Here is a 14201-nt window from a genome sequence, read left to right as displayed (position 1 = left end):
CAAAGCTGTTGTGTGAAAATAAAATTTACTATAACTGAGAAAAGGGGCTTTCTAACTACGCCTGTGAGGCCACTTCCACAGTGATGGCTTCAGATTTTCCAGTGTCTTGATCTGTGCAGGTGACGTGTAATGATCCGTCTCTGAGAAAGGAAAACAGAAATTTTATCCTCACTTCCTAAACATTTAGATCAGGGGTGTCCAACTTTGGCCACTTTAAGACCTGTGGACTTCAGCTCCCAGAATTCCCCAGCCAGCTGGCTGGGGGATTCTGGGAGCTGAAGTCCACAGGTCTTAAAGTGGCCAAAGTTGGACACACGATTTAGATCTCTGCAACAGCAATGGTGTATGGATCAGCATAAAACGTTTGGTTAAATTCTAGGGTCCCAGAAATTGGTGTGAGAGGGACTAAAGAAGGACACTATATTGTATATCTGGCTTTTATATATGTTAATTCAGGAAGGGCCTCATTATTCTTCGTTTCTTTCTTAAAAGCAACAGCCTCCCAGGAACTATTCATCCATGCAAGGATGTTGCAGCTGAAAGGAGAACCACCGCAGGTAGTTCTTGACTTACGATCAGCCGTTGTAACTATGGTTTGCAGTTACAACAGCCACAGAACAAAGGTTTTATGGCTTATAGAGCATTTCTGAGCTGTTATACAATGTGGCACTGTTGTCCCCCCAGTCACGTGACCCTGTTTGTACTTATAACTGGTTGTCAAGTGCCCTGCGATCAAGTTCTAGACCAGACATGTCAAACCTGCGATGTCACGTGACGTCGCGCAACGTATTGGGACAGTTTTGCCATTGCCGGCAAGTTTGACACCTCTGTTTGATAGATAGAGAGAGAGAGAGAGAGAGAGAGAGATTCTGTTATCTTCTCCCCCACAAATGTCAATATGAAAATCATTGTCCCGAGATGTAAAGTCCATAAATACTCATGGTTCTGACCCACAGAATAAGATTTTTGTTTTCAATACCTCTTCATTGTAAGGATAGCTAATATATGATGCAGACCTTCTTCTTTGACATCTAAATCCTGGAGCACAATCTGTTAAAAACAAGCAACCACAAATATATCACTCAGCTAAAAGAAGGTTTTGAAATTATTATTAAGGAAATCTTCTAAGGATGAGGTTTGCTTTAACCCACCACTTGGACTAAATAACAAAGGATATCAGTTCTTTTCACAGAGGTTTAAGGTCAACAGCAATGGAACTTCAGCAAGCTATGCTGGAAAATTCCATTTTTAAAATTTTTTGGGGGGATTTCAGAAATCAGTGTCAAATTTTATCAGAAAAATATGAGATACATAGCAAACCTTAAAAAAAACAACCCTAAATTTCTAAAAAAAACCAAAACAGGACTATTTCCCCCCTAAAGATGTATTTCAGTGGAAATCCGTGTCCGCCCACCCAAAGGCTGGAAAAACAGCCTTCATTTAAATCTCACCCTCTCCCTGTGATATTACAAAATTGCAATCCTTAAAAAAAATCCCCATAACTAAACCCTAAATAGTAATGCTGAAATGTAAATAAATTTGAAGGAACCAAGCATGAAGTTTTTGTGTAGCACAGCTTTGAAAAGCACTTATTTCCCGAGCAAATTCTTGGGGGTCATTCTAAATCGTGCCTTTTATATACCAGATTCCAGTTCATAGATCTCAGGTTTCTAGTTTAAAAAAAAAACCAAAAACATAATTCAAGCATGAAACTCGATCAGTAAAATATTCATAGGCCTGCAAGTTCAAAAAGTGAGCTTCACTGAAAACAGAAATTTCCTTCTGAGCAGGTATATAATAATGGCAGTCTAAAAATTCACATGTTTTTCTTTACCTGTGCAAATCTCTCGTCTTGTCTGATGGGACCTTTTTCCAGAGACTCGTACAATTCCAGACAGACGGAGGAAATTTCTCCTGGGGCCTCGAGAGTGTGTTGCCTTCGAGCTGGCAAAGGCGTTCCTGATGGGAACACCACGAGGAATTTGTCAGCCCCCAACTGGTCCACTGCCTGGAAGGATGAAAGAAGCCTTGAAGAAGTTTTACTCATTTATGGGAGATCCATCTCCGACAGACGCAAAAAGGGCAGCGCCACCGGCCAATCTTTTAACAAATTGTGGGTGGAAAAACCATGGAACGGTCAGAAAGATTGTAGAAGGTGACAGTGGCCGAAATCTATATTTCGTACTGATTTGTGACACAATGACTCAAGATTGTGCCCTTGTTCCTTGGAGGAAACCGAATAACATACATCCACCTTAGTTGCCCCTTTTTATTCAAATTAGCTCAAAAACTTAAAATGACACTTCTGTAGCCATCTGTCAGAAAAAAGAAGTTGCCAATGGTTCTTTCCTTCCTAGCAGACACTTCAGAGATGACCACCGTGCAAGCAGCTGAATTTATGTTAATCCCGTTGTTGTTTGTTGCAACCCAGCTTTAGTTTTTCTTATCCTCTGTTCAGAATATTTTGTCTTTTTTATCCTAAGGGTTTTTGAACAGTTATTTAATTTTGGTCAGTGAGCAGCGTGGTGGCCTTAGAGGTGAAAACCCTCGTCTCACAATCAGGAGGCTGGGAGTTCCTACGTAGCGGCAGAAATTTTTCTCTCTGGGTGCAAAGGGAAAAATATCTCCTGTGAGCCCTGCATAGGTGTCAGGAAGGGCATCCAGCCAGTAAATGCTCAGTTCCATTCAGTTGTCCCAACTCCACCCTGATCGCAAGGGACTACAGGGTTGTTAAAAAAAATTGGTCAAGTTAGGGATGTCACATTTGCAACATCTCTGTAACCATCTTACCTTGACTAATATGTCCTTGGCAGAACATTCAATGGACAGCATGTCATCTGAAAAAAACTGCTCTCTTCCAAGCAAGATTCCTGCTTCTAGGGCCGCTCCAATAGGAATGACCTCATCAGGAGGGATGGAGTTTAGCAATTCAACATTGGGGAAAAGTTCTCTGATCATCTGTTGGAGTTTTGGAATACGGGCTGATCCACCACAGAGAACCACCTAGAAGATAGTGAAGCAAGTTTTTTAAAGACACGAAAGCTAAATGAGAATTAGACAAGCGTTTCTTGATGTGGTGAAGGCACCAGGCTAGACACTGGGAATTCTAGTCCTGCCTTAGGCATAAGGCCAGCTGGATGACCCTGGGCTAGTCACTCTTTCAACCCTAGGAAGCAGGCAATGGAAAACCACTTCTGAAAAAATACTTGCCAAGAAAATTGCAAGGAGTGTCAAGGGTCCAAGCAGTCTCAGAATCAAAACACAAATGAACAGAAGAAAGAGATAAGGCTATCTGGGCGGCAGAAATTAATTGGTACCAAAAAGGGGGTTTTTTGTATTACTTTGGTGCCATCTAGTGTTTTTCTAGATTTCTGCAATGCTGATACTAATGGTGCAACCATAAACATAACTAGTTCCTTTCCAAGATATAAATGATTAAGCGATTGTATAATTAGCAGCATCAAAACTAAACACAACTACTCACCTTCTAAATCATGCTTGGTCTTACCCAATCGTTACTGTATGAACATTTTACTCAATATTGTAATGTTCCTCATTCTACAGGTAGTCCTCTACTTATGACCATTGATTTAGCAACTGTTAAGTTATGACAGCGCTGAAAAAAGTGACTTACAACCAGTCCAGACACACTGAGGACTGTTGCAGCATCCCCACGACCATATGATCAAAATTCAACTGGCTGAATATTCAACCACTGCACCACCCCAGGCTTATATGATCCCCATTTGTGACCTTCAATGGGCTTCTGACAAGCAAAGTGATTGAGGCAAGTTGGAGTTGCTTACAAGACCAAAGCAAAAAGGCCAAAAAAACCCCCCACAAAACCAAACCAGGAGTGACTCACTTAATGACCACATCGCTTAGTGGCAGAGGTTCCGGTCCCAACTGTGGTCATAAGCCGAGGACTACCTGTAATGACATTTACAGGTTCACAAGGACAAATCCCTATTTCTGTCTCTCGTTTCAAGATTGTACATTTTATAGTTACTTATGTACAACAACATGGTTTGAGCCCTGCAAATATTGGCCCCATTCTGACATCGGGTCAAAGATCTGAAACATAGCAATGCATCCATTCTGGAATAAGTGTTATGTCTAAAAGCTTTTCTTTGACTTCAGTATTAAGCCAGGATTCCTCATTACACCTACACCAAGAAACCCCCCACCTCCCTAAACCCTTCAAAATCTAGAAATTAAATGAGGGGGGGGAATGAATAAAAGGACACCCTCACCTTGCTAATGTCATCCGTTCCAAGTCCCGCTTGTTCCAACAATGTTTTGATTGCTTCAATGCACTTAACAAAAAGCGCAGAACAAATCAGTTCAAATCGGGCCCTAATGTGTAATTAAAAATAATAATAAAAAAATCATTAGTTTGTCAACCTTTTCCTGCAGACTTTTCTTGTCGTATTGTGGTGTGGAACAGAGTCTGGATTCCCAGAGGGAGGGGCTCCTTCCCAGAGGACAAAGAGGTAGCCGGGATTGGACTGTCCGGTAGGCAGGAAGAGAAAGATGGTTCCTCTCTAAGCAAATAATAAACCTTTATTGTCAAAGTACATGTGTACATTGAGATTAGCTGAGCCTCCCCCCATGCTCTCTCCCCCCAACACACAGTGACAACAAACCCTCCATCCCACCACACCATGTGAACCAACTACACCACACACCGGCCTCCCAAGTCAATTCTGCATAAGATTATGTCCCATTTGAAAGCCTAACAGCCCACGGATAAAAGCTATTTTTCAGCCTGTTGGTACGGCTGGCTATATTCCTATATCTCCTACCGGATGGTAGGAGAGTAAAGAGATACCGTCCAGGGTGTGAGTCATCCCTGAGAATCTTCCTCACTCTTCCAAGGCTGCGAGCCCTGGCGCTGTCATCCAGTGGTGTCAGGGAACAGCCCACAATGTCTTGTGCTGTGCTCACCACCCTCTGTAATACTTTCCTATCCGCGGCTGTCAGACCAGCATACCAAACCACAATACCATACGAGAGGATGCTCTCTATAGTAGACCGGTAAAAGAGGGTCATTAGCTGTTGTTCTACCCTGTTCTTCCGCAAGACCCTGAGAAAGTGAAGCATCTGTTGGGCCTTTCTAGCCACCTGAGTTGTGTTACCTTTCCAGGTCAGATCTTCACAGAGGTAGACTCCCAGAAATTTAAAGGAGGGAACTCTCTCTACACAGTTCTCTCCAATGTAAAGTGGGGCAGGTTCCTCCTTTTTTCTCCGGAAAAAAGTTCCCAGAGTGTATCTGTAGTTAGACAGATAATTGCCTTACTCTGGCAAGATTCTGTCTGTAGGCAGGCAATGATAAAGAAACCATTCAGAAGTAATCCACGTCTCAGACTTGGTTCTTGAGCCATGTGCATATTGTTTCTCGTTTATTTTATCTTCTGAACTGCCAAACGGTTTTAGGGATTCGGCAGTCTAGAAATGCCATTAATAACATGAACCATCTGCAGGGGATAAAGACTGCTGTGTCTTCTACTAGTTCTACTAATTCCTACCTAATCATCTACCCATTTCCAGCAGGACCTGGTGTTGAAAAATAGGAATATGCAAATTGATATGACATGATAGCAGCGTTCCAATATCTCAGGGGCTGCCGCACAGAAGGGGTGTGTGTGTCAACCTATTCTCCAAAGCGCCTGAAGGCAGGATAAGAACCAATGGATGGAAACTAGCCAAGGACAGAAGCAACCTAGAACTAAGGAGAAATTTCCTGACAGTGAGAACAATTAGTCAGTGGAACAACCTGCCTCCAGAAGCTGTGAATGCTCCAACACTGGAAGTTTTTAAAAAGAGACTGAACAGCCATTTGTCTGAAATGGTATAGGGTTTCCTGCCTCAGCAGGGGGTTGGACTAGATGACCTGCAAGGTCCCTTCCAACTTTATTACTATTATTACTATTATTACTATTATTACTATTACTATTATTACTATTATCACTATTATCACTATTATTACAATTACTATTATTATTATTATTATTATTATTATTATTATTATTATTATTATTATTAGGTAAAGGTTCCCCCGAACATGCATGCTAGTCGTTTCCGACTCTAGGGGCCAGTGCTCATCTCCATTTCAAAGCCGAAGAGCCAGCACTTGTCCGAGGACGTCTCCGTGGTCATGTGGCCGGCATGACTGGACGCCAAAGGCACACGGAACGCTGTTACCTTCCCACCATACCATAGTGGTCCCAATTTTTCTACTTGCATTTTTACGTGCTTTCAAACTGTTAGGTTGGCAGAAGCTGGGACGAGTAACAGGCGCTCACTCTATTACGCGGCACTCGGGATTCGACCCGCCAAACTGCCGACCTTCTGATCGACAAGCTCAGCCTCATAACCCACTGAGCCACTGCATCCCTATTATTATTATTACTATTATATTAATTATTGGAACAGTTTTGAACTTCAAAGACATGCTCTAAGCTGAAAACAGCTTTTCCTAACCATTCAACAAGCGCCTAAATTTGAAATAGCTGCTTCCAGCTCAAAACGCTAACACAATGATGGAAAAGGCCTGCTTTGAATGTTTGCCAGCTTCCAATTCAAAACATTTTATGCATGCCTGTTGACCAGCCTCCCCTGTGAAAATGAAAAAAAAAGGATGCCCACCCCGAGGTCAGGAAAATATCAAAACGTACCTGGAAACATTACAGTCAAAATCCATCCCATCGTACAGGGAGTCCACAAAACAATTTGCGGTGCCCAGGGTGGATAATGAATGTTTTGCAACTTCAGCACTGTTCATTAACTTCATCATAGCCCTGGGATTTCCTCTCACATCATTTCTATAGCATCTGGTTTTTTTTTGAAAAAATAATAATAATAATAACACAGTTATTAATAACAACAAAACATATAGTTAAGCTAGCAACTATTTATTCTGGATGTTTGAGGGAGATGGGCAGTCCAGAAATGCAATAAAATAGAATAAAATAAAAACATCAAAAAATTAAAATAAAATATTTTTGGTTCCAATATTAAGCGTAAACAAATCAAGCACGATGCTGACATTAAAAAGCTGAACAGATATGTTTGCATCTAAGCCAGATATTACAGACTGAAAATTTTCAAGTTATTTATATCTTTACTCTGTGCTCCTTAAACAGGCAGTTTAATAGACGTAGTTAATAACAGCTATAAAATATCTTCAGTATTCTCAGGGAAATGCACATTAGAAATGACAGGCTCTTTCAAAACCCTAAAATGGAACAAAGGATCTTTCATGCTATCCTACTGAGACCATTAAGGGCAATAAAACTTATTTTTAGCTGATCTGAACAACAATAACAAAATCACCATTAGGGGGGAGAAAAAAAATCTGCCTGACCGCATAGAGCAGGGGTGTCAAACTGCCAGCCCGCGGGCCAGATGCATCATGCCGAAACCTTGCCATTGCCGGCAATGGAAAAAAAAGTTGTGACATGTTGCGACACGTCGCATGACGTTGCGAGTTTGACACCCCTGGCATAGAGGCAGTTTTCCCAACAAGCAAGCGGTTCTTCACTAAACTCAAGATTTTTAATCAGGGTGAATTAACAGCCATCTTCAATTTGCAATCTCTTCTTCCCCACTGGAGTATTCCAGCTACGTTTCGATAAGTTCGGCCATTCAGTGTTACCTTGAAAAGCTGCTCATGTCATTCCAAAAGGCCAGATGTGGCCAGTTTTGCTGATAATGGTGCAGTGTATAAAACCTTATTAGATTTATATTTCACGTTCCATTTAGGAGGTCAAGGCAGCATATTGTTCTGTCCCAGTCTACGTGAGCCCTTGTTATGCTCACAAGGAGAAACCCCTCTTCCAAGAAACAGGCAGGAACCGCAAGAAAAACCAATTATTATTACCGGTATTCACAGACCTGAGTCAATGTCCAAGGAAAACACAGTTCACAGAAACTCAATCCTCAACACGAACAGTTGCCTTCGGCAGCAAGCACCTCCGACACCTTCCCTTTTATTATTCAGCCAAGGCGTGGCTTCCTAATGCCTTCTCCTTTGCCTTTGGAGCCGGCCCATTGCATTCCTCTGTCCTACTCGCTTCTCTTGTCTGCGCATTCATGCACCCTGAATATTTCACAGCTGTGCTTCGTCACTGTCCAACTCAGGCTCCCAGCACAGCTGTGTCTCAGCAAGAGTGCGAGTAGAGGGGCTAGGCTCCTTGTCAGACGGTAAGTCTTGGAGCTCCTCAGAGCCTTCCTCTGACTCTGATGTCACTCCAGGCCCCTCCTCCTCCTCCTCCTCTGAGTCCTCAGACTCAGCTGCCAGATCCACTGGCTTGCGAGGAATCACAACACATATATATAGCATTCTCTGGGCTGAGAGAGAGTTGCTGCCTCACCAGTCATCTTCCATTGTCAAGCACCGATTGGACCCCTCAAGTTTCCACATTCCCTAGTCTGACACCCTAAGTGTCACACCAAACGGTGTTCTAGATTTTATACCATTTACCTCTGGAATTCCGAAGCCAAGTGTTGCGCTAATGCTTCAGTAAAACAGGTCCCACCTATGCTGTCATCGGTGGTGGTCGACAGCACCCGATACAGCCCACTGTTGACTTCTATGACCGTGATGGAAAGCGAAGCACCTCCAAGTTTATACACCAGCACGTAGCTTCCATTTGCAAAACATAAATGGGGGAAAAAAATCTCTTTTTTTCTCAAAGTGTTAACAACCGTACGGGTGGCCCTCAACGTACGACCACAATTGAGCCCAAAATTTCTGTTGCTAAGTGAGGCAGTTGTTAAGCGAGTGTTGTTTTACATTTTACAAACTTTGCCACGGTTGTTAAGTGAATCCCTACAGTTGTTAAGTTAGTGGCACGGTCGTTAAGTGAACCCAGCTTCCCCCTTGACTTTTGCTTCGTCAGATGGTCACCAAAGGGGGATCGCTTGAAACCCAGGACTCTGCAACCGTCGTAAATATGAGTCAGTTGCCAAGTGTCTGAATTTTCGTCAGGTGACCGTGGGGCTGCTGCGAACGGTCATTAAGTGTGAAAAACATTCGTAAGTTGCTTTTTTCCAGTGCTGTTATAACTTTAAATGGTCACTAAATGGACTGTCGTAAATCGAGGACTATCTGTAGTCTGAGGCGGATTATAGTTCTGTCATGAATGCCGTTTAGAAATTCAATATATAATACAAGCTGAAGGGTGCCCCTTTCTGATCATGGTTAATCGCAAAAAAAGGCTTATTTATCTGCAAGAGACAGGGTTGAAATAAATGCAGAAAAAAAGGCTATTCTAAGTCTTACTTTCAGTGTAAAAATTACCACAATTCCCGTAGTTGAGAAAACCTTAATCACCTTTTTCCGCTGGGTGAATCTTGTCCGATTCCATAAGCCAGCAGAGCTGCTGATGGTTCGTGAATTAGTCTAAGAACATTAAGTCCAGCTGCTTTAGCAGCTTCTCTGTAACAAATATGACCACAAAAATCAGTATAGTGACATAACCCTAAGAGATTCTTTCGCTAGAAAAACCCAAGATAGTTCTTGTATGTTAGCCTAGGTCAGGGGTAGGCAACCTTGGCTCTTTTATACTCGTGGACTTCAACTCCCAGAATTCCTGAGCCAGCTTGGCTGGCTCAGGAATTCTGGGAGTTGAAGTCCACGAGTCATAAAAGAGCCAAGGTTGCCTACCCCTGGCCTAGGTAAATCTAAACTAGTGATTCCCGTTCGTGTCAATTTCTAGATGTATAAATTATCAGCTTCAGAATTACCGGGTGAGTGGAGTGGTTCTATACATTTAATAAAATAAAAAATGATAATCTTCCAGAATTTCACAACTCAGCATGGCCTTGGCAGAGACACCTGGGGTTTAGAGTTCACAAAGCTTCAGGTTACCAGGATTGAGAAATACTTTTTGAACTATTCCAGATATAAGGTGTCTCAGTATCACCATGCTGCAATTTTATGCAATTGGGGAAATTTATTTATTTCATATATTACATCAACTCGTAACAGAAAAAGGGAGGCTAGCATAAAGTTTGTGCTTATTTTCACTTCTGCACCAAACTCACAACATTTCAAATTTGCATCTACTTTTAATATATTTGCATTTCAGTAATGCAATAACGGCTATAATAACAGCAATATTTAAGCACCAAATATGAGAGCAGTTCCTTTAGCGATAGATGAAAATGTGATCAGGTGTTTTAATGATACTTCTGTACTTGAAAGTGATAGCCCAGCTCAGCACAGCTGGCTCAGGAATTCTGGGAGTTGAAGTCCATGAGTCATAAAAGAGCCAAGGTTGCCTACTCCTGGCCAAGCTAGATGAAATATGCCTTTGGGGCTTCATTTCAGGACGCAAGTATCCTTATTTTACAAACTCTTTTTGTATCTATCCTGAAGAAAAGCCGAACAGGATGACAGTTAAAATTACTTCTAGTTTGGCTTTTCTGTTTTTTCTCCTGAAAAAATTCAAGATCAGCTGTCACTGTTTGTGACTTCTCTTCCCAAAGATGAGGACAACAGGAGAAACCAGAATATCTACCTCTTGACATTTTGTGTGGCTGAGCTGGGATTTCAAATGGAAATCGTATCCAGGCAAAACACTCTGTCCATAGGATCTGACCCCATTAACTCCAGAAAATGTATTCACGGCATACAAGCATATGGAACCACACTTACCCAAGGACATTTTTCTGCTTCTCTCCAAAATCAAAAGGCACGGTAATAACAGTGTCGTTGACATCAGAACCCAATGTGAATTGAGCAGTTTCTAGAGAAACGTAAAGCAACATAAACAATAAAAGCTAGTCCATTTCCTAGAACTTAACTTTTTTTTTCCACAACTTGGATAACGTACCTTTCATTTTCCTGAAGATTAACTTTGCCACATCTTCTGGAGAAACAAATTTGCCATCTATTTCATAAGTAAGTTTTCCATTCTTTTCGGTGACCTACAGACAAATCAACACCAGGTGTTCCTCAGGTTAGGTGGACTATGAGAGAAGATTTTCAATGCACACATCCCCCCCGTCGTCTTTTGCTTAAGAAAACAATCTCAGCATTTCTGATCCACGCAACAATGCCAGTTAGTTTATATTAACAAGAAATTAAGAAGTCATTTTACAGTGGTCTTTCTAAACCAGCACCTCCAAGTGTTGTTGGCTACAAGGCTAGGAATTGAGGAAATTGAAGTCCAGATGGTGGTTGAATAGCTGGACCACAGTAAGCATGTGAAAAATCCACAAATATCACTACTCCCCACAAAACAAAAAACCCTGAACATTCTTCTGACAATTTTGCAACTTAACCTCATGCATTATTATTTTTTTTACCATAAGCATCTCGTTAATTATAAGTATATTGTGCAGCGATAGCTAAAGATAACATTTCCTGACAATTGGAACAATTAATCCATGGACCGGCTTGTCTCCAGATGTTGTGGGTGTTCCAACCCTGGAGATTTTTCAAGAGATTGGACAATCATCTGTCTGAAATTGTATAGGGTCCCCTGCCTGAGTAGGGGATTGGACTAGAAGATCTCCAAGGTCCCTCCCAACTGTTATTTTGTTATTCAACCTAACATATGCATTTCAGGGAAGCTTAAAATTATTTCCATTCTGTCAAATTTCTGAACTTAATAAATCAGGTTTGTTTTGTTTAATTTTGCTCTATTAATGTGCTAATTCACTTGCCCTTACTCTGATTGCCCTTTTTTCTCTGGAACATCAATCAGATTGAATAAATAGAAAAGAAAAATATTGCTCTGGCATTTCCTTGTTAATTATCTTGTATTTTTCGAACAGATATGTACAAAAAATACAGGACAGAATCATTAGTGACCTTAAAAATGTACTTTTTCCTATATGTACTTGTATCCTTTATATAGCGAATAAGTGAATTGTAAAAACCGTAGTAGATGACTTCATAAATAGATTCAAAAATTCATAAATGTCTGTGGATATTCTCAGTCATCCAGGTCATACTTGTCCCAAAGGTGCTTTTTTTTTTTCAAAAGACAACTGGACTTTCTTGGTTTTTCCTTGAAGATATTTCACTTTTCGTCCTTCCATTCCCCACCATTTAGTCTGAAGCGAAGAAGCTTCTTGGATGAGAAGCGAAACACCTTCAAGCAAAAACAAAGGAAGTCCAGTTGCCTTTTGGGGGGAAAAAAGCACCTTTGGGACACAAAGTCATAAATTTTCCCTATAGGAAAAATATGGCAAAGCACGCTTTCACTTACCGAACATTTACTTTCTGCGATGTATTTTTCCGCTTGTGGGTCTCCAGAGCTGAGAAAAGAAGCAAAATTGGAAGGTACTTCAAAAATATTAAAACTTAAAACAAACAAAAATATTACTTCTATTTATTTTCATTGTAAGGGAGTCAACTTTCATGAATTCAGCTTTCATTCCTGCTTTAAGCAGTATAATTTCTGTACTTCTTTAAATAATGGGGAAGAAAACAGATGACACAAACAAAACAAATCAACACCAGCTACTTTCTAAACAACAATGCTGAGACTTACAAGCATAGCCAAAAACAGATCAGTCAATAATTACATTTTAAAAGGTAACAATTTATTCAGATACCCACTAATGGAATACAAAGTAACCTTTAAGAGGGTATTTTATGGCATAATCCATACCTTCTTCCAAGGATCTGTTTCACTTTCACTACGGTATTTGGGAGATTTCTCACCCGGTTCTGTTTTGCTGCCAGACCAACAATCTAAAAAAAGCATTAAAGAGGGGGGGTTTTTTAGGAAAAAAAGTTAGCTGAGTCTGACCTTAAGTGTTTAACAAAAAGAAAGAAAGAAATTTACCTCTTCCTTTTCAGAAAACGCAACAACTGCAGGAGTTACTCGGTCCCCAGCATCATTAGCCACAACATCTGCACGGCCATCCTACAACACATCAACACACTTATTAAGACTGGGAAAAAAGGCCTTCCGTTTTCTAAAGTTATAAAGGAAAGCTCAGTGGTAGATCCAGGTTTTAATATTCTATTTACAAAGAAGGTATAAGGGCACAAATGTAGATCTCAGTTCAAAAAGATACAGTGACTGATTTTCTTTACTTTGGTAGGGGGGAAAAATAAAGAGAAATCCTTATAGACCAATCCGATTCAAATTTACTAAGTCCATTTTGCAATTCAGTAAGTACTTATAAGATACTACAAGCCTAACTCAATGTAGCAGAAATAAACTCAATGAGTACAGGCACAGCAAAGTGCATCACACCAGTTAATAATTTGATCCAATACTCTCTATTCTTCAGTCGCAGCAAAAAATAGTTTATGTTTTGTAAATAAACAGATGTGATTTCTTTTTCCTGGAAGGCGTATTACACACAGTTCTCAAGAAAACCCACCAGAAATCATTTTCCCCCTTTAATATTGGCCTTTTTTTTTAAGATAAGCCAGTCTCCGAGGTGCTGAAGGATGAAAGGAAAGCGGATCCCACATCAAAGCAGGGAAAAGCTTGGAAAACATTTCCAGGATCATTAAAACCCCGTTAAAAATAAGCACCATTCCCTAAAAACCAGACTCCCATTACATCTACGTGGAAGACATGTGTGTGGACAGTTTATGAGTAGCATATTTTATGGCTTTTCTGCTTTGGATTAAGGAAATATAAGGAATGTTGTAAAAATGGCAGCAATTCACCATAGGGGTGCAAATTATCAAAAACATAACTGCAAAAACAAAACAAAAAAAATAAAACTTTTGCATTAGACCTCATAAGTCTTAATTCAAGCCCCCCCCCAGCTTCAAATGCAACCTCTCCCGCCCTGCAAAAGACCTCCCTGGAAGCAGAAAGCTAGTATCTCAGCCTTAATCCTTCTCTAACCCTGCCCTTTTTTTTGTAAATTATATCCTTCCCATTCACTTTGATGGAAGAGAGCCATGCACCCCTCCCAGAAGAAAGAAACCCCCCCCCAACCTCACTCCAGAGGCCTGGCTCTCTCCCTGTCCCCTCGCGTAGAAAGCTAGCATCTCAGGGTCTCTTTGCCTCCGGGACCCTCCCTTTTCGTCCAAGGAAGGTTTTACTTCCGTTTCATCTTTCTTTAAGGAAAAAACGAGCCCCCCCCAGTAAACCTCGTCCCCCCCCCGGCCGCCCCGAGCCCCCTCCCCACCTTATAAACGGCCGCGCAGGCGCAGCTGCTCCCCAAGTGGATCCCGATCGCCGCCATCTTTGCCGCGCTCAATACCCACAGTG

At 41.2% G+C, this 14201-nt stretch overlaps 1 protein-coding gene and 1 long non-coding RNA gene across 2 annotated transcripts; one reads left to right on the top strand and one right to left on the bottom strand.

Annotated features, from left to right (window-relative positions):
- Positions 1-8: 8 nt before the first annotated feature.
- On the bottom strand, positions 9-14200 carry HSPA14 (heat shock protein family A (Hsp70) member 14). The gene is made up of 14 exons (XM_081331243.1): positions 14119-14200; positions 12807-12887; positions 12630-12712; positions 12225-12273; positions 10842-10935; positions 10664-10754; positions 9338-9442; positions 8486-8647; positions 6678-6833; positions 4254-4356; positions 2791-3003; positions 1835-2008; positions 980-1050; positions 9-140 (listed from the first exon to the last, which is right to left on the bottom strand). The coding sequence occupies exons 1-14, from the start codon at positions 14173-14175 to the stop codon at positions 56-58; spliced, it is 1524 nt and encodes a 507-aa protein (XP_081187369.1). The 5' UTR covers positions 14176-14200; the 3' UTR covers positions 9-55.
- LOC308670069 lies at positions 312-6015 on the top strand. Its single transcript, XR_014026932.1, has 2 exons — positions 312-557; positions 5554-6015. It is a non-coding gene; the product is annotated as an uncharacterized lncRNA (long non-coding RNA).
- Position 14201: the final 1 nt, after the last annotated feature.

Source organism: Vipera berus (genome assembly GCF_964194415.1).
Source record: "Vipera berus genome assembly, chromosome: 6".
Taxonomy (NCBI): Eukaryota; Metazoa; Chordata; class Lepidosauria; order Squamata; family Viperidae; genus Vipera; species Vipera berus.
Note: the sequence above shows the minus strand (reverse complement) of the source record. Positions and strands in the feature narration are given on the sequence as shown.